The sequence below is a fragment of the Etheostoma spectabile genome, chromosome 7, assembly GCF_008692095.1.
Source record: "Etheostoma spectabile isolate EspeVRDwgs_2016 chromosome 7, UIUC_Espe_1.0, whole genome shotgun sequence".
In the NCBI taxonomy this organism is placed as follows: Eukaryota; Metazoa; Chordata; class Actinopteri; order Perciformes; family Percidae; genus Etheostoma; species Etheostoma spectabile.
The window spans coordinates 29,953,334-29,976,470 of NC_045739.1; the positions used below are offsets into that span (position 1 = coordinate 29,953,334).

At 42.1% G+C, this 23,137-nt stretch overlaps 1 protein-coding gene across 2 annotated transcripts; it reads left to right on the top strand.

Moving 5' to 3' along the window:
* The first annotated feature begins 1,315 nt into the window (after window positions 1–1,315).
* olfml3a (olfactomedin-like 3a) lies at window positions 1,316–22,158 on the top strand. 2 transcript variants are annotated; one of them, XM_032521148.1, is made up of 3 exons: window positions 1,316–1,494; window positions 16,409–16,718; window positions 20,556–22,158. In XM_032521148.1, the coding sequence occupies exons 2-3, from the start codon at window positions 16,415–16,417 to the stop codon at window positions 21,338–21,340; spliced, it is 1,089 nt and encodes a 362-aa protein (XP_032377039.1). In that variant the 5' UTR covers window positions 1,316–1,494; window positions 16,409–16,414; the 3' UTR covers window positions 21,341–22,158. The 2 variants fall into 2 exon arrangements, with proteins under 2 accessions (XP_032377039.1, XP_032377038.1); XM_032521147.1 differs by lacking the exon at window positions 1,316–1,494 and adding an exon at window positions 12,124–12,557.
* The last annotated feature ends 979 nt before the right edge of the window (window positions 22,159–23,137 follow it).

Sequence of the window (23,137 nt, forward strand, 5' to 3'; positions counted from 1 at the left end):
AATGGGGCTACGCTGCCTTGCTAAAGCATGGACGCCTGGCCAATAGTAGGGTGTGAATAATATAATAATTAATATTAATGGATGGAGCATGTGTGACGTCACCCATTGGTGTGTGGAGATCTGCTATGAGTCGTTGAGTTTGCCGTTACCGGCGCAGCCGTCTTGGTTGGGGATGTGACCATTTTAAATAAGAGGGAGGAGAGAGGGGGGAGCCCTTACACTACGCTACGTTACACACTTTAACTGGCAATCACATCATAGCTACGCCCTAAAACACCCCCTGCTTCATCGGCAATTTTAAAATCAACAAGACTATAATTCATAAAGTGAACATCATTCTGTGTTGCAGAAGACTTCAAACTATCGATGGAGACCATAAACTCATTATGTCAATGTTTTCTGAGGTATTAAACCACGTGAGAAGTGAGTTACTTTCTTACAGACTTCTACAGAAACAGACCTCATTTTGCAACCACATGTGTTGTTCCCTACTGGAATTCATCTAAAATGTAGCTCCATAGAGTCTGCCCCTGCTGGATTTCACATATAATACAGGATAAAGGAGTCTCTCCCTGCGGGAATTCATATATAATGCAGGTTTAAGGAGTCTCCCCCTGCTGAAATCCAGATAAAATGCAGGTTTAAGGAGTTTCCCCCTGCTGGAATTAAGATAAAATGCAGGTTAAATGAGTCTCCCCCTGCAGGAATTCAGATAGTATGCAGGTTTAAGGAGTCTCCCCCTGCATGAAATCAGATAGTATGCAGGTTAAAGGAGTCCCCCCCTGCAGGAATTCAGATAGAATGCAGGTTAAAGGAGTCTCCCCCTGCAGGAATTCCGATAGCATGCAGGTTTAAGGAGTCTCCCCCTGCAGGAATTCAGATATAATGCAGGTTTAAGGAGTCTCTACCTGCTGGAACTCAGATAGAATTCAGGTTTAAGGCACTTCCGCCAAATCTAATGCTTTGTCCCTTAATATTAACAGTCTATGGTGTGAATGCTGTTGAAGGGAGGGTCTTGCCTAGGAGTTGCGTGGGTTCCATAATAACGCGTCACTGCCTTCCAGCAAACATAAAAATATGGATTGCCATAAGTTGCTTCCACAATAATCCTATACAGTTGTTTTCCGGGAGATGATGGGGTCCGCATAATGTTAATACAGTCCCTTCCTAACAAAGCCTTATGTCTTGTAACGAAGAATAAACATTTTTTTAAGCTAAGGAAATCTTTAAAAAAAGTTGAAATTCAAGAGAAATGTCTCTCCTATAACAGCCCCCCCCCCCCCTTTTCCCCCCCACCTCCAAACCCCTCCAGATGCCAGCATGCAGACAAGACGCTGGGCTCTCCCCACTCCAAACAATCACCATTAGGTAGGCCATGACAGAGCTTTTCCACACCGTGCGACAGACTGAAACAGCTGCTGACAAGCCCATCTCTCCCGAGCCATGCTCCAGTCTGCTGGGACGCTCTCATGGTGACACTGGTTTTCACATAAGGTATTCTCAGGACGTACGTCAAGATAACAAATACCCAATGGGCTTCCTACCACATTTGATTTCATTTAAAGGTCCAGGAACTGATAAATTGCTTCCATCCTGCCGCGCCATACTGTAGCTAATTGTAGCTGCTTATCAGTGCGATCACGGCTTTTAACCTGACATGAAGCAATGGATGTCACGGTTGATGCAGTGGAGTTTTTTTTTCTTGTGGAAATTACAACTATGGATAAATCGCAGGGTAGGATGCATTCATACTTTCACTAATCAAGACATGGAGCCACATAACATGTAATTACCTTTATAAATGAAGCATGCCCCGTTTACATGCACTCGGAGCACTCAGCAACAAGTAAAGACGGATAATGTGTGATTTTCACTAAGATAACTACTCTAATCAGTGTTGAAGCATGTTGCGCAGAGCCCACATAATAAACTTGAGCAATTATAAACTTTAAATGAATGTTCTTGTCTGCAGACCACTACCTCATTTTTATTGCTCTGGTGTTGACAGCGAAAAAAATATGTGTACCCATGATGTATGGTGGCAAAACGTTGCAGTATTTTGATGAAAAGGGGGCTTACAGGTGGGTTGCAAGTGGCTGCGACAAGTCCGCCCCCCCCCCCCCATGCTAACAGGAAGAGGAGGCCGAGCCCCGTGCATACATTTCTGTTAACTTCATAATTTGGCAACCGTAACGTTTGAGGCATTTCACTCAAGTGAGTCAGAGTGGAGCCCCGTGCCAGAGAGGTGTTGGGTTTTAGTGCTGCGGTGTTCAGAATGAGGCGGAGAACGTGAGGTGACATGTTTTGCTGGTATAGAGGATACGGGAGATGCTCTTGTAATGAGTGCTTTGTGAGTTAATGGTATGCACGAGCCTGCCCCCCCCCCCTGCTATGTTTCTCCACTCAGCTCCAGAGGCAGAAACGGCAACAAGAACAATGCTGAAACATGTCAGGTGGACAAGCTCGAGACGCGTGAGGCGCTTGAGGAGTGGTTGACAAATGTAATCTGATTTTTACATGGCACATGGCTTTGTGCAGCTATGTTGCATTCAATAGCACTCCTGACAAGACCCCTGATCAAAAATAGACATTTAACACACTATCTCCCACACATGTTAAAGGATAGGTTCAGTCTGGAACCCAACTCTGATGTTTGTGTGTACATTGTAACAGTTTGTGCATACGGGCCATCCACAGTCCACTTTCTGTTTATTTTGCATTGATTATCAACATTAATACAGCAAGGAACATCTGCTTCATATGGACATGTGTCCTGTTTTACAATAGACTTGAAGAACCGTGCACCGGTGCACTGTGGCTCACAGCATTGGCACTGCAGAGTTTGATCCGCGGTCCGGGCATGGCCTTTCTGTGTGGGGTTTGCATGTTCTTCCCGTGTTTGCGTGCGTTTCCTCCTGGTTGCACCGGTTTCCTCCCACCATAAAGACATGCATGCTGGGTAACTATGACTACAGTTGAAAATTAGCCGACTGGCTAACACTGGCGCATAGACAGAAATGTGCACTGTCCTAATCAAATAAATCAATCTTCTTCTTCACCCATCATTTAAACCCCTCAATATAACACTGTTTGCATGTGTGTAGAGAGCAGTGTCTAGACCGAGAAGCAGTATGGCTAACAGCTGTGTGCTCCTGTAGGGACGACTGGCTCTGTGACGGCATTTCCTTGGATATTTTCTCACATACTGCGTCTTTATTTCCAGCGGTCAAGCTCCCATTGAAGCGCCCACCACGGATAAATGCTGCTTTTGTCGAGAGTTTTTACCCCTCTGAGCAGCTGTCCACAGCCCCTCGGGCACTCCTCTGCTCAGAAACCCAGGCGAGTACATGTCGGCTGTCAGGGCAACGCCAGAAATGAACATTCAAGTTGAGAGACAGTCTTCATTATAGCACACGGGCCAATTTTAGATATCATGATGAAAAAATATTTCTCTCAAGAAGGCCCTGTATGCCACAAATTAAAACAAGACACACCTGTGTACTGTGCGTACTTGATGTGTGTACATAATGCATACTTCATTGAAATCCTGTTTGGATACACCTCACACCTCAAACCATTTCACAATTCCTGGTAGTTGCATGACTCACCGATGCGCCGTAGATGTTCCCAAAAGTTGGTTTGTATTCACAGTAAGCCGTTAACTTTCCAAGATTGTGTGGCCAACAGCACACCTACAGCCACCATTGGTACATTTTTTTTCACCGCAAATTCTTGGCGTAAAAAGACAAACGTCAAAGGAAGGTTTTTGTGAAAGGCTACATTGGTTTACAAAACTTTGGATGCAGAAAAACATGGTTCTCAGCGGCTGATTAAAGACAGGAGATGCCATGAAGCCAGGCAGAGCAAGTGTGTCACTAATAAGGCCTTGACTTTTACCTGGACTGACAGCTGGAGAATGGGAGGAGAAGGGCTGGCTCCACACTGCTCAGTCAGCCAGAAAGCCCCCAAACGGCAGGGCTAACACAGGTCAAGTGATTTGGCGCCTCGGGTGTATTAAAGCTTTTTACAAGGGACTAAAGGATTTACGTTGCTTCATCCATTCGGTCTCTGCTTTTATACGACCTGGCACTGGGCGGCTAAGTTTTCTTTCAATCAGTAGGAGAGGGTAATAAAGAACATTGCATTTAACGGGTGTTTGGTGTCTGACGCCTGGTGCTGAGGCAAATGCATGGGATAACATGAGACACACAAACACACACACAAACACAAACACATGCATGTAGATTCAATTCAATTCAATTTTATTCATTTAGCGCCGAATCACAACAGTTAACTCATTGCGCTTTTCATATAAGAGCAGGTCTAGACCGTACTCTGTGATGTTAGTAACAAAAAAAAAACAACAGTTCCCAACAATTAGATGCACACACATTCATAATCATCACAGTTGGTTTCACAGTTCCATTTCTGAATGGATAAGGCTATTTAAAGGAAGTTCCGCCGGATGTCACTAATTTTGGTCCTGATGTTTGTCACCTTCCGCTTCCTTTGTGTTGGCGTTCTAACCTCTGCTGGATTTCTGAGGACTATGGTTACCTGGTCCTCAGATCTCTGCAGGGTAAATCCAGACAGCTAGCTAGACTATCTGTCCAATCTGAGGACTATGGTTACCTGGTCCTCAGATCTCTGCAGGGTAAATCCAGACAGCTAGCTGGACTATCTGTCCAATCTGAGTTTCTTCTTCTGAACTTCTGATAGTACACATGTTCCACCAAAACTACTTCCTTCCTAAGACTATATTGCAGAGGCCGTTATTGTGTAAGGCGTTAGCGTTGCTCAGGACAATTGTTATTGGTTTAAAGAAATGTCAATAAACCAGAATGCTGTGTGGACTAGCCAGACCTTCCTCCGCTAGGCTGTGGAGAAAGGTCAAAACATCACTAATGAATTAAAGGGTGCTGGTACTCCTTGTGTTGCAACTTTATAAATACAGTTTCTATCTGGAACCTATACAACTGAGGTTTTGTGGGTTTTACAAGCTCAGCTTGTGGCAAAGAGAAAGGTTATCACTTCAATGCTTTCTCACATATGAAGAAAAAAGCAGTGAAAGGAAACAAAAAGTCATTATTTCTGAGTGGTGGAAAGTACTGTTTCATTTTGAGGTACTTGTGGTTTGCTGAAGTATTTCAATTTCCTGCTTTAGAAGGGAAATGTTGTACTATTTTGCTTTACTACTTTGATTATACAGCTGTAATTACTACAGTTCCTTTTCAGATTGCTATTTTCCTTACACAACACACAGGATAAGCTTTCAAATTACAACACATTGTCAAAGAGCAGACCAGCAGTTCCCAACATTTTATGGATTGCGACCACTTCCAAGAAAACATTCTTATCAGAGCTTCTTGTCATGTGTCAGATGTCTTATGAGTTGTTAGCAGTTCCACTAAAAAGACCTCTAAACCTCTCAGTTGGTTTCATTTAAATGTTTGAGGCCCAGTGGCGGCGCCAGAGATTTTCTCTTGCTGGGATTGCTCAACTTTTCGTAAGGGTGCATTGAAATGTAAGGTTTCCCATGCATGTGCTGGTTCAATTCCTACTGAAACACGTACACACATGCGCATGTACACAGTACCCACTCCGCAACAGTGACATCGTCATTCTGTGTTAAACCCAAGGTGAGATATTCAGCATAATAGATACAGATGTAAGGGTCAAAAGCCTGCCTTATGCCTCTGAATATGACATTTCGCACAATTATACCACGGACACTGCTAGCACACAAGCAAGCAACAGACACTAGACTATCTGTCCAATCGGAGTTTTCTGTTGGACAGCCAAAACAACTTTTGGACGTACACACGTTCAGTTCCTTCTCAAGAGTATTTTGCAGTGGCACGGTGGCTCCGTGCGGAGCTAAGGCCCGCCCAAGACGATTGTGATTGGTTTAAAGAAATGCAGATGAACCGGAGCAGGTTTTTCTCCCATCCTGGAGTGCTATGTGGATGGATAAATTGAGACTACCAACACCTTAGTCTTGCATTGCCAGACCTCCGCAGAACTGTGGCTACACCACACATTCATTCTGGATAGGGAAGAAAAAGGGTTGCCATTTTTTTTAAACCAATCACAATCGTCCTGGGCGGGGCTAAGCTCCGGACGCAGCGGCGGTGGCAATGCAAAATAGTCTCCGGAAGGACCTTGTTTTGGTGGAACATTTACACCACTACAATATTAAATGTAGTTAACTGTTGACACAATACAGTAACATGAGCTATTTAAATCAGCTGATACATGGTTAAACCTCATTTTCTCTTGCTAGTGTATCGCCATGTACTTTTTCTACAGCAATCCCACCAAAAGGTCCCAAAACGTCCCAGTTAGAGAGGAAATGCCATCATATTCTTTGGAAATCTTATCAATCATTCCCAGAAAGAGCCAGGCAGGCCTCCAAATTTTTCTCAAACTCGCCATTTTCAGCGTGCAGCCCGCTAACTCGACGTTTGTTGGTGTGTTCCGAAAGCGAACAGAGTTTGAGAACGGCGACACACACCGATACGACGATACGATTATCCTGGAAATGAAAAATGCCGTTGATCCAGACTACCAACAACTCAACTAACGAATCAACAGCATTCAGTTCCATAGACCGAATGTTATATGAATGACCATCGCAATACAGATATACATAGATAACCATAAGGAATTTGGAGGGACTCGACACCTATGTTGGGAACCACAAGCCTAAACTACCAAACTGCATCTTAACTCATTCAAACTAGATGCTAATGAAATACATTAATCAGCACCTTTTCTTTTCATACTTTAAGTTCATTTTGTTAACGATGCTTTTACTGAAGTAGGATTTTAAATGCAAGACTTGCAATAGAGTATTTGTACCTTGTGGTAGTTTTTTACTTAGCCCTGGTGTTGTCCTCCCACCCGCTACGCAACTTTTTGTTCTTGCTTTTTCTGCCCTTTTCCCGATGTTTTTGTCACTTTTGTTTTGTGCTTTTTTTTTTTTATATTTTCTGCGCTTTCTCCACATTTTTCTTCCCGCACTGTTTTGATGTTTTTTGTTTTGTTTTTGTTTTCGGTCATTTTTGTCACTTTTTTCAACATCATTTTGTCATTTCTTTTTCAAATGCTATAAAATCGAATAAAACAAAAGAAATTAGAAAACTGATCATTCATTTTCCTTGTAAAGAGCGTCGTAGGGAACCATCTACATCATTTTTTGGGGACATTTTGGATAATAGAAACCCAAATTTCTGATGTAGAAACATAGAAAATGGGTCAAGTTTGACCTTAGGATAACAGGAGGGTTAAGTAAAATATCTGATCCCTTCTTCCATCACTGTTCCCCTTTTGACTTTTTCACAAAAAGAGAGACGCTGCCATCTTGTGGATAACTTTGCAAAGGACCCCATGCACAATAGTGTGACATTGAAGCTTGTCCACAGGAGGACATGTCTGTCTCCTTCTCCCCTGAATAAAAATTGAATCAATGAGTCCCACCCTTGAACAAATGCCTGAGCTACAATTACTCCTTTCATTGTGCACCCGCCTCGAGCTAAAAGGTTATGATTCTGCAATATGCTGATGTTTAGTGCAACATGATAAATCCTGAAGGATGCTTTGCCCTTTGATCACATCAAACTGCTCAATGGTGCAATTAAACCAGCAATTAATATTAGATTAAAAGTATACACAGAGCGGCAGACAACATTAGACACATGCTTCAAATCGATCCAGATCAAAAATGGAGGGGAAGAAAAGTACGAAGCTGTAATTATTCAATCAATCAAGAACTATGATTGAAAAAGAAACCGCTGGGGCATAACACACACACACACACACACACACGCACACACACACACACACACACACTCACACACACACATTGGCCTGTCAATGCTCTCGCCTGGCAGCTCCAGACAGGCAATGTGTTCCAGATTAGATCAAACTCCAGGTTGCCCATTTCGATTTCTAAAAGCAGCTGTACACGGCACTTTGTTACCATGACGACACTCACAGTCTGGTCCGCTGTCTGTGGTCATAAAAATAGACAGGGGGTTGTTTGTTCACCTCAGTACTCGCAGAGATGATAGTGGGCAGCAGACAATCAGAGAAGAGCGTGATTAGAGCCCGGTCATTAACTGCTGGAGTAACCCCCCCCACCTCCGCCTTCATCAAAACTATGATACACAACAGGCTGCCAGCTTTAAACCTCTCTGGCTTGGTTTGGTTCCTGGCACCGGAGAAACAAGGTTGGGGCCAGAGAGGCGGCCAGGGATGCCCCACCCCCCCTCACACACACACACACACACACACACACACACACACACACACACGCACCTAACTATCAGGTGGTGAACAGGCCTGCCAGGTAAAGAGCCAGGCGGCTCCTGGACCAGAGCTGTTGGAAAGTCAATCAAATGACTACAAAGATACACAAAACAAAAGAAAAAGATGGAAAATAACCATGAAAAGTTGCAAACTATACTAAAAAGAGGCGTAAAACGACCACAAGGGGACAAAAAACAAAAAATCCATCTTGATTTCAAAGAGACACAGAACATCCACAAAGACACGCAAAACAACCATGACCGTGAAATATCAAAAATGACTGATGAAATGAAATTAATTAAAAGCATTATTTGTAGATGTTTGGTGTCTTTTATTCTTCAGTAAAACGACTACAAAAAGATGTAAAATGAACACAAAGTGTCATGACGCTTCCAGCAACCGCAAAGAGACACAATAGGCTCACAAAGAAATGAGAAATTTGATAGATAGATAGATAGATAGATAGATGGATGATTTATTGATCACAATAAAATGGGAAATTATAGTGTTCCAGCAGCAAAATCAGTCACACAGCACAGAACATAAATATAAATGAAATACCAAGATACAATATACAGACATACAATTTACATGACATAATAATAGGATAAAATACAAGAACAAACATTTGAATATATACAGAAATGTGCAACTGCTTAAATAGCTGCCAAATTTGTGGTGGTTTTGCATGTCTCTCAGTCTGGGTGTATTGCGTCTATGGTGGAGGGCCCTTTACATGTCCGTGTCCAGGGGCCCATAGTCCCTCCGTGTCTGTAGGCCAGATGGAGAAAAGTTTCTATGCTGCTGGGGTGAAAGGTCAGGTGTTGTCAGAGTAGGATTGCCTGTGTAATGGAACGCTCACGCACTGCTGCCCCTGCACTGAGCCTAATCTACAGTATGCAATCTCCTTCCAGCAGCAAAATACCAAGTGGTATTGACCACTTCTAGCTGTCAATGTGAGAGGGGGGGGCTGTATGTTCCAGCCAATAATGCAGCTCAACCATGGGTACGCAGTCTCTGGTTGCAGTGAAGCCCTTAATGTCCGACACTTGTTCAATGGAGCAATTTTCGGGGCTGTCGTCAAGATCACCTTTATCGAGTCCAAGACAAGTGCAAGATCAGGACTAGTCGAGTCCGAGTCAAGACCGAGTCCAAAGAAGTTCGAGTCCAAGACAAGACCGAGTCCAAAAAGGTTGGAGTCCAATTCAAGACCGGGTCCAGGACAGAAAGAAGGTCTTGTGCATGACAGTATCGAGACAATACTTTTGTGTTTCACTTTCCCTCCAATATTATTATCAACATAATGAAGACACCTGGACTCGGTCGAGACCACTAGCCTTATATGGCAAGACCAGTGGCAGAGACCAAGACAAGTCCGAGTCCAAATACTAGCGAGTCCGAGAAAAGTCAGAGACCATAGAAAAACGGTCTTGAGTCTGGACTCGAGTCCAAGACCGGACTGGGGTACTACAGCCCTGCAAATACGCCACTGCAAATGTTTACCCCTTAACTTTTAAAACAGTTTTCTTTTCACATCTTATTGTTATCATAAAAATGCTTTTTGGGTCTTTTTCCTACAGAACATTCTGACATCTAATTCCACTCTCTTTTTATTGAATCACTTTCTATTACCTTGTGGTTTTGTTCTATTACGATGATGATCATTCTATTCATCTTTGTGTGTGTGTGTGGTTGGTTTTTGAGGGTTGATTAAACTCTAATAACCATATCAGCAACAAAGGAAGTGCTCTGACTCCGCTACTTTATCTTTTACTTTCCTAACATGCAGACAGTGTGAAGGGCTGGGAAGCTCTGGAGGAAAATGAAAGGCTTTTGATGAGAGAGGCTCACCTGAGAGAGGCAGATAGGGATAAAGCACAAAATACACAAAAACCTCAAATTGCATCCACTTGCCTCCCTTCCTCGCGTCTTAGTCCGTCCCACCAAAAGCACGGCAGAGACGAAGGAAATCAAAGGACGAGGGAGGAAACGAGGAAATGTGTTTATAGAGGAGTGAGACGTCCTTTCCTCTGAAGCGTCAAGGAGCTTCTGCTAATAGGGAAAGTGAGATTCAGCCATCCTCTCTGTCCCCAGACCTAGTCATTGCTGTTCTCTACCTGTCCACTAGATGCCCTCAGACTTTTCCCCGACTCACCCGCCCACCTGCTCACCTGTTTCCACTTTCCCTCGTCAGCCCTGCAGTATATAAGCAGTCCATTTCCGCCCATTACCAGCCAGATAACCAGATTAGATTAGATTAGATAAAACTTCAATATAACATTCATCCCACAGTGGGGAAATTCCCACTTGGGAAAAAGTAAACAACAGACAATGAGTAAAAGGTTTTGAATAAATGTAAAGTGGCGTTAAATAAAAGGTATTGCAAAGTGCGGTTGCCATAGTACAAAAATAAATATTGCAGTGTAAGTAAGTAAGTGAGGTTAAAATTAAATTGAATAGCAAAAGTAAGACCTTTCTTTTTGATGTTGCCTGTCCTTAAATGATAATGTTAATTTCTTTAATGTTTAATTTCCTATGATGAATTTTGTTGAGGAAAAGTATAAAGGTTGTGTAATACAGAGAAAGAGAGACTCGAAAGGTAACACTTTAAAGAAAAAGTGTGGATGTATAGTGTCGAAAGATCGGAAAATTGCGGAAAAACGGTCGTTAAGTAGACACGAAAGGCAGCGCTAGATCGGCTTAATTAGTGTGAAAAAGAGTCAAAGGAGACAAAAATAGAGTCGTGAAGGGTAGTGACACTAAGGGTGATCACGAAAGGCAGCACTAAAACTGACTAATAAGTGTGAAGGTAGTCTCAAGTGTGTTAGGGTTAGGGTTTTATCTGTCTTAATGTTTTTATTTTTAACTGTTTATACTCGTTTTATCTGTTTTTTTTAACTGATTTTGTGTAAAGCACTTTGAATTGCCCTGTAGCTGAAATGTGCTATACAGATAAAGCTGCCTTGCCTTGCCTTGCCTAAATGATATTGAACTTTGACCATAAAAGTTGCAAGGTTGCTCTCCTTTTGGAATCCAGCCTCCGAACCCTATATCTTGTATCTGGGTGGATCTGCCTGTTTTCCAGAGCTTTCCACCCCCCCCCCCCGGCACCTTTACCGCTATCCTGTGGACTCATTATTACTCTGTTTGGACATGCCGGTAAGCTTCATCCACTATGGCTGCTTCCCAAGTCTCTTGCGTGATACCTCCTCGCTTGAAGTTTTTCTGGTCCTCCTTTGTAAAGGCCGTCTCAGAGCTCTTATTTCTACCCAGAGGAGCTAGGATGGAGGAGGGATCTCTGAGGAGCTATGAGCGAGGATACACTAGAGCAGCCTCCCCGGAAGCCGTGCAGCTGAAAGCTAACGTTGGCCAAACAGCTGACAAATTCATGTCAGAGGAAAGGACCTCTTAGCCCTCTAAAACACGTTTCCTTTCTCCTCCTCCGTCTTGCCTATGCTTTCTTCGGTGGGACGGACTACGTGAGGACGGGAGGCAAGGGAAGGAAACGTGGATGCAACTTACCGACCTAGGACATATCCTGTATACCTTGAGCAAATCCCTGATGTGTTCCTGTCTTCTCCACTGTCTTTGTTTGAGCCCTCCTGCCTCTGTTGCCTATACATTACGGCGGTGACAAGCACCATATCTCATTTTTATTGCAGCACCTGGCCTGTGACAACATTTCCCCCCCAATGAACAATGTTACTTTACTCTGCAGTTATTAAGTAGGACCCTTATTTTAGTAAGTAACAGTTGGCAGAGGTGTTTACTTGTGGTCTGTCTGCTTACACGCCTGTGTTCAAAATGTGGAAAAAACACCAACATGCACACTTGCACAGATCGGAGTGGAGCACATTCACTTTCCGAGGACAGAGAGGAGTAAGAGGCACAAGGCTCCTCCCTGAGAGTTTGTGAAAACATTCCAGCAAAGTGAGAGCGGTCAAAGAATTGGAAAGCCTCACCGCGGCCTCTTACTTTCTCTCTATCCCTCTCACCTCTTTGCATATGTAGTTCTACAAAGTGTTTAAACAGTAGGTTGTGTGAAGCTCTGAGGACCGTTCTGGGAGGGGAAATCTGAAGAAGCATCTAAAATCGGGACAAACTAAAAAACTGATCTGACCATTGATCTGCTCACAATGAAGCCGGTGTTTGTTCTCCTTGTTTCCACCGCCTTGAGTTTCACTGGAGCCCAGCATTACTATCAGGGGCTAATGGATTATCTGGAGAACAGGTTGTCAGCTATTGAGGTAAGACGCAACACCCCTTTAAATGATTGCTAATTGATCAAGACACTATTAGTAGCATTCCATGAGTTAAATGACAGCACAGATCGCCCTGAACCAGAATCAGGTTTTACTGTCAAGTAGGTTTTCAAATAGAGTACATGGAACTTGCCTTGGTGGCTTTGGTGTATAACAATAAACATGCAGTGAGACAAAAGAAAAATGCTGCAAAAGTCAAGAATCATAGTTATAAAACACAAAAACTAACAAGGAAAACTAGAAAGAAATATGTCAAATATTGGGGATTCTGCAAAATACTGACCAAGGAACATGCAAAAGTTCATAGCATGAATTATAAGAATGGGCAATGTGCACCCCCCCCCCCACACCCCGATAGAAAAGTGCATTGAGTCTTTAACGTTCATGTAAAAAAATTACAAATACAAGTTGATATTTTTGGGGGTTTTGATTACCTTCTTTTATGTGAATTTAATGTCTTAACCAATGCAATCCAATTAATGCAATCTGTGCCCAGCTCATCAACTTTGCAGGGGCCCCCGAGGGAACATCAGTCGGTGCGTGCAACATGCCGTTTCTGTCCGACAACATTACTATTTCTCCAGCGTCTTCAGACAATGACACATCAGTAATGGGTACAAGCTTAACCTTTGCTGCTTTTGTGTAAAACATCCAAATAGAATGATGTGTTCTGCAAAGGTATGAAGCTGTGTTGCAACACAGTGCCTCGGGGAAGGAATCAAATTACTGAGATTGTGTTTTAAAGGGAGGTTGTGTAAAGGGAAGACTTTAGAAATTACATGAAATGCAAGAGGATTACATCTCTGGTTGCCTCGGTGAGTCATTTCTCTCATTTCAATAATTATTTGAATGTTTTCTTTGGGAGTATATTTAATTGCTGCTGATTTTTTTTTGCTTTTATCCTCCATGTGGCTTGCAATGCAAAAATGACAATCTTAAAGCTGTCTATTTATAGCTAAAGCCTGCTCTCTTCGCCCCCTGTGGTTTCCCTCCGTGCAGTCTCAATTCCAATATGCTGGTTCAACCTCCGCGTTGATATGAACACAACAATTCATCAAGCAAGTTTTCATTGAACTTTCATTTCCATGTGACCACAGGGCCACAGCAAGTAGAGAGGGAAAATGAAACCGTGGCCGAGTAGACCGGGGAGAAGGCTGTCAGTTATTACATCTCGCTCTGAATAATTTACCGGTCGCTCTGCCTGTGTCCATCACCTCACTGAGAAACTGTATTGTGTTTGGTGATGGTGATGAGGCTTTGATTAAAACAGGACCATCTTACTCCCTGAAATTTGTATTGGTAGGCAACAAGATAGGTCTACAGCCTCACTAGTGGCTCTGGGAGGCTGACATATTTATACATACATATATACAGTGTATAATGTAATGTATACTTTATTAATCCCACAAGGGGAAATTGCAATTCCCACTCTGTTGGCCTGAACTACACACACATGCTCAGTACCTATACAATACATGCACTAATGGAGAGATGTCAGAGTGGGGGGGCTGCCCAAAGAAAGGTGCCCCGAGCACTTAGGAGTTCGGTGCCTTGCTCAAAAGCACCTTGGCAGTGCCCGGGAGGTGAACTGGCACGTCTCCAGCTACCAGTCCACCAACATACTTTGGTCCGTATGGGGACTTGAACCAGCGACCATAAACATTTAGCAATAAGTTCTTATTCTCGCATAGCCAGACCTATCTCCACAGCTTTGTGGAGTAATGTTTGGCTACACCACACATGTGGAAAATATCTGAAAAGCAAGACAATAGGCTCTAGTTAGATATAAGTGTTCACAATGTTGGGAAATACTGGCTCAATCTCTAGTCTTGCATGGCCAGGCCTCTCCACCCTCCACAGTGCTGCGGAGTATTTCTGGCCCCTCCACACATAGACTCCTAGATAGGAGAAAAAACGCTCTGGGCTGTTTCTTTTAAACCAATCACAATTGTCTTGGGCGGCGTAAGAATGTACGTTCTGTAAACCAGATTCATTAGCACTAAACACAAAGTACACCCGAGCGTGATGGGAATGTCAACTGAGTGTTTGTGCAACTGATGCTTTGGCCATTTATGAATCAAACATCTTATTTCCACATCCAGCAGTTATTAGCTACTGCATTCTCTAACTGAGGCTGTCTGCTGTTTGGTTCTGAGCAGGTAGTGTACAATAGGTTTTTACGATACGTCTTCTGGGAACCATGAATAACAGTACAAAATGTTGTAACAATCTTTCTTCATGTTGAGATATGTCCCTGGATTTGCTGGTGACGTTAGAAAGGTCAGAGGATTGTTAAAGGTCCCATGCATAGACTGTATAAATATTAATGATCTATGGTCCCATGACATGGTACTCGTTGGATGCTTTTACATAGACCTTAGTGGTCCCCTAATACTGTATCTGAAGTCTCTTTTATATAGACCTTAGTGGTCCCCTAATACTGTATCTGAAGTCTCTTTTATATAGACCTTAGTGGTCCCCTAATACTGTATCTGAAGTCTCTTTTATATAGACCTTAGTGGTCCCCTAATACTGTATCTGAAGTCTCTTTATATAGACCTTAGTGGTCCCCTAATACTGTATCTGAAGTCTCTTTTATATAGACCTTAGTGGTCCCCTAATACTGTATCTGAAGTCTCTTTTATATAGACCTTAGTGGTCCCCTAATACTGTATCTGAAGTCTCTTTTATATAGACCTTAGTGGTCCCTAATACTGTATCTGAAGTCTCTTTATATAGACCTTAGTGGTCCCCTAATACTGTATCTGAAGTCTCTTTTATATAGACCTTAGTGGTCCCCTAATACTGTATCTGAAGTCTCTTTTATATAGACCTTAGTGGTCCCCTAATACTATATCTGAAGTCTCTTTTATAAAGACCTTAGTGGTGCAGGCTGGAATTGTGGCCTTGACCAACTGCCACTTTGCTCGCTCAAAAGCCATGCTGCCTCTTTCTCATGGGGGGGGGGCAAAATTCTCTGGGCGGGCAAAGCAGAAAAAGGGGAGGTCACCTTGCCCCTTATGACCTCATAAAGAGCAAGATTCCAGATCGGCCCATCTGAGCTTTCATTTTCTCAAAGGCAGAGCAGGATACCCAGGGCTCGGTTTACACCAATAACCATTTCTAGCCACTGGGGGGCCATAGGCAGGCTGGGGGAACTCATATTGATGTTAAAAAACCTCATAAAGTGAGATTTTCATGCCATGGGACGTTTAAGTTCAGCAAGATTCATCCTCCGGAGATCATGAATGTCCGAACAAGATTTCATGACAGTTCATTAGTTGTTGAGATGGCATGATTACAGTGAATTTTTTTTTTTTTAACAGACATTCTTGGTACCCAGAGGATGGATCCTACTGACTTTGTTGATCCTCCTAACTTTTTTTGTACCGTCACCATGTGGTTGACTTTCACTGGGTGTATTTTCATTAAATGTGGTACACACATTCATGGTCCTCTCAGGATAACTTGGAATAACTTTGGTGATTCCCTAATTTTTCATATAGCACCACCAGCAGGTTGAAAAATATATATTTGTTATAACCAAACAGCTGCAAAACTAATACTGGAAATACTTTGTATTTAGTGCTAATTAGCAAATGTTAGCATGCTTAGATAAAACACAAAACCTGGCTAACATCAGCATGTTAGCATTGTTATTGTGACTATGTCAGCATGTTAGCATTTATCTCAAAGCATCACAACAACACAGAGCTCTAATAAATTAGTCTTGTTGATGGTTCAGTTACTTGAGTAAAAAACTGAAAAATAATCACCCTGCGTTATTGGTATTCATTCTTGTTTAACACTTGCGCTGTTGTGCTCATGTCCTGTAGGACCGTATGCAGTTGTGGCACGAACAATCCCATCGCTACCACACAGAGATGCTGGATTTCAAAAAGCTAACTGCTGAGGCCATGAATGGGCTGAGGAATGAGCACAGCGTGATGTTCAAAGACCTGGAAGGAGCTGCAGTCCGAGTGGACCGGATGGAGCGGGAGATGGATTACGTGGAAGCTCAGACTTCCCCTCGGGCCTGTGCGAGTAAAGCAGACAAGGTGGTGGAGCAGGGAGCCTGGGGGCTGGAGAGCAGAGGAGAGGAAGAGCAGGAAGAAGACTGGGAGGAGCTGCACTCCAAAGTCTCTGGTGAGCTGCAGGGAAGTACATACACACTGCAGCCAAACAGCCCGGGGGATGGCTGCGTTTCATCTTTTCATCTATCTATGTATCATTGAATTAACATTTCAAGGTTGAATGTTGCAATTGGGGTATACCATTTTCTTCTTTTTGCTTTGTCTCTTTTCAGTTATAAATGGTGAATCACAGTGCATTATGATAGATAGATAGATAGATAGATAGATAGATAGATGGCTGCGTTTCATCTTTCTTTTTCACTTATGACAAAGCACTGGCACAGCCAGAAGCTGTGGAAAATATTATCTATCTATCTATCTATCATTGAAGTAACATTTCAAGGTTGATTTTTACAATTAGGGTATACCATTTTCTTCTTCTAGCTTTGTATCTTTTCAGTTATAAATGGTGAATCACACTGTATCATGATAGATAGATAGATAGATAGATAGATAGATAGATAGATAGATAGATAGGTAGGTAGATAGATAGATAGATAGATAGATAGATAGATAGATAGATAGATAGATAGATAGATAGATAGATAGATAGATAGATAGATAGGTAGGTAGATAGATAGATAGATGGCTGCATTTCATCTTTCTTTTTCACTTATGACAGAGCACTGGCACAGGCAGAAGCTGTGGAATATATGATCTATCTATTTATCTATCTTTCATTGAATTAACATTTCAAGGTTGAATGTTGCAATTAGGGTTTACCATTTTTTTCTTTTTGCTTTGTCTCTTTTCAGTTATGAATGGTGAATCACACGGTATTATGATAGATAGATAGATAGATAGATAGATAGATAGATAGATAAAACAACATTTCATAACTTTTTCATGACTGCTGCAGGACCCAAAATTAAATTTCCATGATCATTCACAGTGTATATCACATACATACTAGTATAGTATACTTTAATCCAATGTTCAACGTTTTTCAGTCTCTAAATGTTCATTTGTACTTTAAATACTTCAAAACTGATTTTATACATATAAAAAAATTGCTTTACAAACACATTTATCAGTATGGCCCTGGCTTTTCCAGCACAAGGGGAAACAGAACCAATTGTACTATTAATGTGTTCTTAGTGTATTTCATTGTCAACTAACTTCTGAATATAATGTAAGTCTGAAAAACAACGTATGGAGCCTACATACACGGTACATACCGGTACGGCAATATTTCATGGCTCTCTAATGACATATATAAATTGTAATCAGTCATTAGAGAGCCATGAAATATTGAATATACTTCATGTATCAGTCAAACATGGAAGGAGAGGCAGAGTGATGAGAAAATAAAGAAGCGTACTTGATGGTAAAGACAATGTCAACACATATTAGAGCTATATTTCATCACCCGCTACAGAAAATAATATGTGGAACGTTATTAATGGAAGATTACTGTAACAATTCATGTCATTGAACAACAAAATTCATATATGTGTGATTGTTATGACCCCTTGTAAAGAATAATGGTTCCGAGGGAAATTAATAGCTGTAAAAGGAGATCCAAGAATGTGCAAAAATAAAAACTAAATTTGACTTTACTAATTCCATGACTTTTCCAGGTCTAGAAAATTAGATTTTGTCATTGTATGATTTAACCTGTGGAACCTTGTATACGGTAAACGTCGTATTTTCCATAGCTAATTTTAGCATCACACACATCTTAACCACCCCTTCTGCAGAAAAAGACCATGCCTTTGGAAAATGGCAAACCAACACAGGCCGTTTAACGTGTGAGTGCTTTGAGTCAGTGGGCAGGCATGTTTTCTTGGAGAAATGTGACTTGATGCAACTCATTTATTTCAGCCGAGCTACTCCCCTCCTTCGCTGTTTGAGCACAGCATTTGTCTTTATAATCTCCAGATCCCAAGGCGTGCTGCTACGAACAATTCTGGGATGTTTTTTGCTGCGCTGAGTCATTGTATAATACAGGAACTAAAGCGGGATAGGTAAAGCTGTGATTTGAATTTCATGAAACACTCTGCAGATTTCACTTAATGTGCACATTAAGCAAAAGATCTATATATTTAATTGGCTCCGAAAGCCACATCTCTGATGAATCATTCAATTCCTTTGGTACCATTTGTCCAGACTCTGATTAAAAAATCAAATGAAACAAATATTGATTTCCTCATTATTTACCCTGACTTAATAAGACAATCAATATCTCATGAATTCAAGAATTATGTGGTGACACATAAACGCCCCAGAATCCTAATGCCAGTCATGCTCTACATGATCAAGGGAGATTTTCTTCTTCTCTGTATAAGTGTGTAAAATCTCCTGTGCAGTCCGGAGCTGTGTGTCTGCAGAGAGGAGGGACAGGAAGCTGGCCTGAGGTCAGCGCCCGTTACTCTCCGAGCTCATGTTCGCTCTGCACACAGTGAATCATTGTCAAGTGACCCAAAACAAACTTTACCGCATTGTAGCGAGCCATTTCAGATTTCTGAGCATGATGTTAATTTTGCTCCGGGGCACAACAGGGGGACATCCTCTTTGTTTGTGTATCCATCTTGGTTTATGGAGATCATCTTCATGCTGCCTGCGTGCTGCCTCCTACTTCCTCACATAATGATTCTGTGTGTCCAATTTCCCCCTGACTGGTTTGATTTTGCTTAATTTGGAGAGCCAGATATTGACCGCTGCAGGCTGCTTGATGTTTTCTAAATGTTAGGTTGCAAATAGTCATTTGAACTGAGGAATGGCAGTTACTGAAACATGCCAATGGAACTAATTGTGCCAGCTGGGAGATAGAAATCTAAATTACATTCTTATAATTATGTTAACTTCACACCTGAATGAAATAATTTGGATGATAATTGTGTCATTTTTCACAATACATAGACATGTAATCTGAGGTGCAGCCATGGACTGGAAAAAACTAACGATGAAGCTTCAGGGTCGTTAAGTGAAGCCGACGAGGAAGTGCCTCAAAGCGGCGTTCTCTCAGCAAGGGGCGACTCCACTGGCTCCAAAAAGAAGTCAGCTTCTATAGAAAACTATGAGAAATGACCTCACTTGGTTTTTAATTCCCAATAAACATTTTCATAATGAGTTTACCTCTTAGCTCAGGGCCATTGCAAATATTGAATTACCTAAAAATGTAGTACCTCTGGCTGCACAGCATGAGTTTCAACCAACTGGCCTATCATCTGCTCAGAGGGCTTTAAGACCTGTTCTCGTCATGGTTATTTAAGAGTTTTTGTCTTCACTGGGATTTTGAAACCAAGCGTCTCTCCTCATGTGGTTTAACCCTTGTGTTGTCCTCCCGGGTCAAAAAGATTAACACATTTTCAACGCGTTGTTATTATTATTAGTTCACTACCACCACCTTACTACCACTAGTTTAACGCTACTTTTTGGAATCCATGGTCAATAACCCTCATTTGTATAGAATTATACCTAATATTTGAGCTAATAAAGCAGAAATTATGAATTATTTGGACTAATAGTTAAAATCAGTGGTATGTTGGGTGGATGAGTTTGGTCAGGATGCTGATTTGAACCCATTTCACTTTCCACCCGAAATTCAATGAAAGTGATTAATTGTATTTGCAATGAGCGTTGCATGGAATCTATACTTTTTTGTGGTAATTTGGTTAAAAAGAATGGCATATTTCTGATATAGACATTTTTTAAAGGGGTCAAATTTGACCCAAGGATAACAGGAGGGTCAGAACAGTCTTCATTTAGCACAATATTATGTATTCTATTGAGTAAGTAGTCCATTGGAATTATGTCCTACCAGACAGAATGAGCTACCTCACCTTAACTACATTTGTAGAGTTAGTCATCCATTCTTCCCTAGTTAACTACATATCTCTCTCTGCAGACTGTGTGGATATCATCTCTGGCATCAGATCAGTCAAGATCCTGAAGCGAGTGGGCAGTCCCAAGGGCATGTGGACCAGAGACCCCAGGTCGTCCAAGGTTTACGTCTTTAACGAGACATCCGGAGACAGCATCTACCAGTTCAATTCTGTACGAGACTTTTCCCGCTCTCCTGGCGTCGCCAGCAGCCGACAGATCAAGCTTCCATCTGAGTGGAGCGGTCCTGGCAGCGCTGTCTACGACGGCTATTTGTACTACATACAGCAGGAGGCTGATATGGACATGCAGGTGGTTAAATATGACCTGCTGAGTGGCTCGGTGACAGACGTTGCCATGTTCCCCGTGGAGAGCCACGCCACAGTTTACAGCCTCAACCCGGAAACTGTCGCGGACCTTGCAGCGGACGACGAAGGCCTCTGGCTCCTGTACGCCAACAGCGACAGCGAGCCCAACATCAACCTTGCAAAGATGGACCCCGCCACGCTCGATATAGAACAAATCTGGGACACCCGGTGCCCACGGGAGAACGCGGAGGCGGCTTTCGTAGTCTGTGGGACCGTCTATGTCGTTTACAACACCCGGCTGGCCAGCCGATCTCGTGTCCAGTGCCTGTTTGACGTCAATGACATGGTGATCAGCCAGGAGGCTCCTCTGATCTACTTTCCCAGGAGGTACGGAGCCCACGCCAGTCTGAAATACAACCCCGAGGAAAGACAGCTCTACGGCTGGGATGATGGCTACCAAATCATCTACAGACTGACCATGAAGAGGAAACTGCTGGTGTGACAGCAGGGAAGATGTGTCATGTTGTCAAAAGGCAATGATAAAGAACAGAAGCAGCACATTTACACATGCTATGCCAGAAGTCTTTCAGTAGCCTGCAGACTCTTCATTCACTTTAGATTGAGTACAGATCATCCATAACATTACACATTACACAAACTGTTATTTATTCATTTGATCTTTTTTCCTTTTGTGTTATATACCATAAAAAACATGAAAATGCCACTCGGTTTATTAGAGGCTGTTGTTCGAGGCTGTTGTTCGACCATTTGAGTCGAGATGACGAAATCTAAGTTCCTTTTTAGTTGTGTTGTCATCATACGCTGTCTATTATTACCACAAAAGTCACAGCCATTTTTTGCACGAGTCTTTTAATCAAAGAAAAGATAATCTTATCACAGAACTGATAACATGTCACACCCCATGGGAGGACAAAACAACAAACTCTTTCCGCTGTTGATTTTCAGACTTGAAACAAAAGTGTCTGATATTTCACTTTATTACACACTGGGTCACTCATATCAAGAGTCTTGAAAATGATCTAGGAACTCATAACAGATTTTTTTTGAACTAACAACTGTTGATGTCAATCACCGGAACATTTTCTCAAACATTTCTATCATGACGAATACAAAATGTTCAATAGAAAATTGGAAATTCAGAGTTATTGTAACAGTTGGAAGGGATACAAGATCATATCAAGAAACATTACAATATTAGGCAAAGCTAGAAGGTTTTGATTTAACAGGTTTCTTCTACTATGGTATCACCACACTGTGAGAGAAATATATATGACCGTTCTAAAGCACATGTTTTAAACATAAAAGGACATAATTATTCAACCACTTGTTTCAACACTAAAATAAGCTATTAGAAGTCTATGAATAATGCCATTAGTGAGGAATTTCACCATCAAAACAACCGTGAATGAGAGCCAATTTCGATCTGTCACATCCGTGGAGGGGGGTGTCGGCGTTGTGAAGGATTACATCAAGCATGAACCATAATGCACTGACTCATTCTCGCTGTAACAAGTGCCAGTTTGAGAACTGCCACTGCTTTGTGGACACTGACCTGTCTGCCCATCAGCTGCCCCCGCAGCCCCTCTAGCCCCCCCTCCCCCCATCTCAACCTTGCAAACACACACCACACACACTGAGGTACTCGCTATGGGAAAACGTACCCATGAAGGAAATGGCTAAAACAGATCCGTCTGGGTCTGCTTAACACATCTGTTCTCCTAGTCTTTCTGTCTGGCCGCCACTTTCACAAACTCAGTGTATAAAACGTTTGTCGTACAGTAGTTTGAGCCGTTGTATCACTTGTCCACTGTCGCTGAATGAGGCACCAGAAGTCTAGATCGGTCCAAGTCCCAGCCAGGAACATTTGTAACATATCAGATTTGAGTTGTTGTGGGCTGCTGTTGAGATAGTACCGATGCTATTCAGTAAATGTTCCCCACATCAAAAAGACAGGACGTGTACAAGCCGTACTAACCGATACCACGCTGACTCTGAACGCCAACTACAGCAAAAAGAAAACTACTGGAGGGAAAACTTGTCATGTTTGATTTCTCCTCATAAAGATTTAAGGAACCTCCAATATGTAATATTAATTAAAAGCAATTGATGCATTACTGTTTTTCTTTTGAGCATCAGTTAGAAGACAGAAACCCAAATGTCGTGCATCTTATATGACAGACTTGAAAAAAAGAGCTAATAATATGCAGGGGTCCATTAAAGGAATGGAACTGGCCTTCTGCTTAATCAGATATCTTCAAAAATAATCCATTTACCGCAT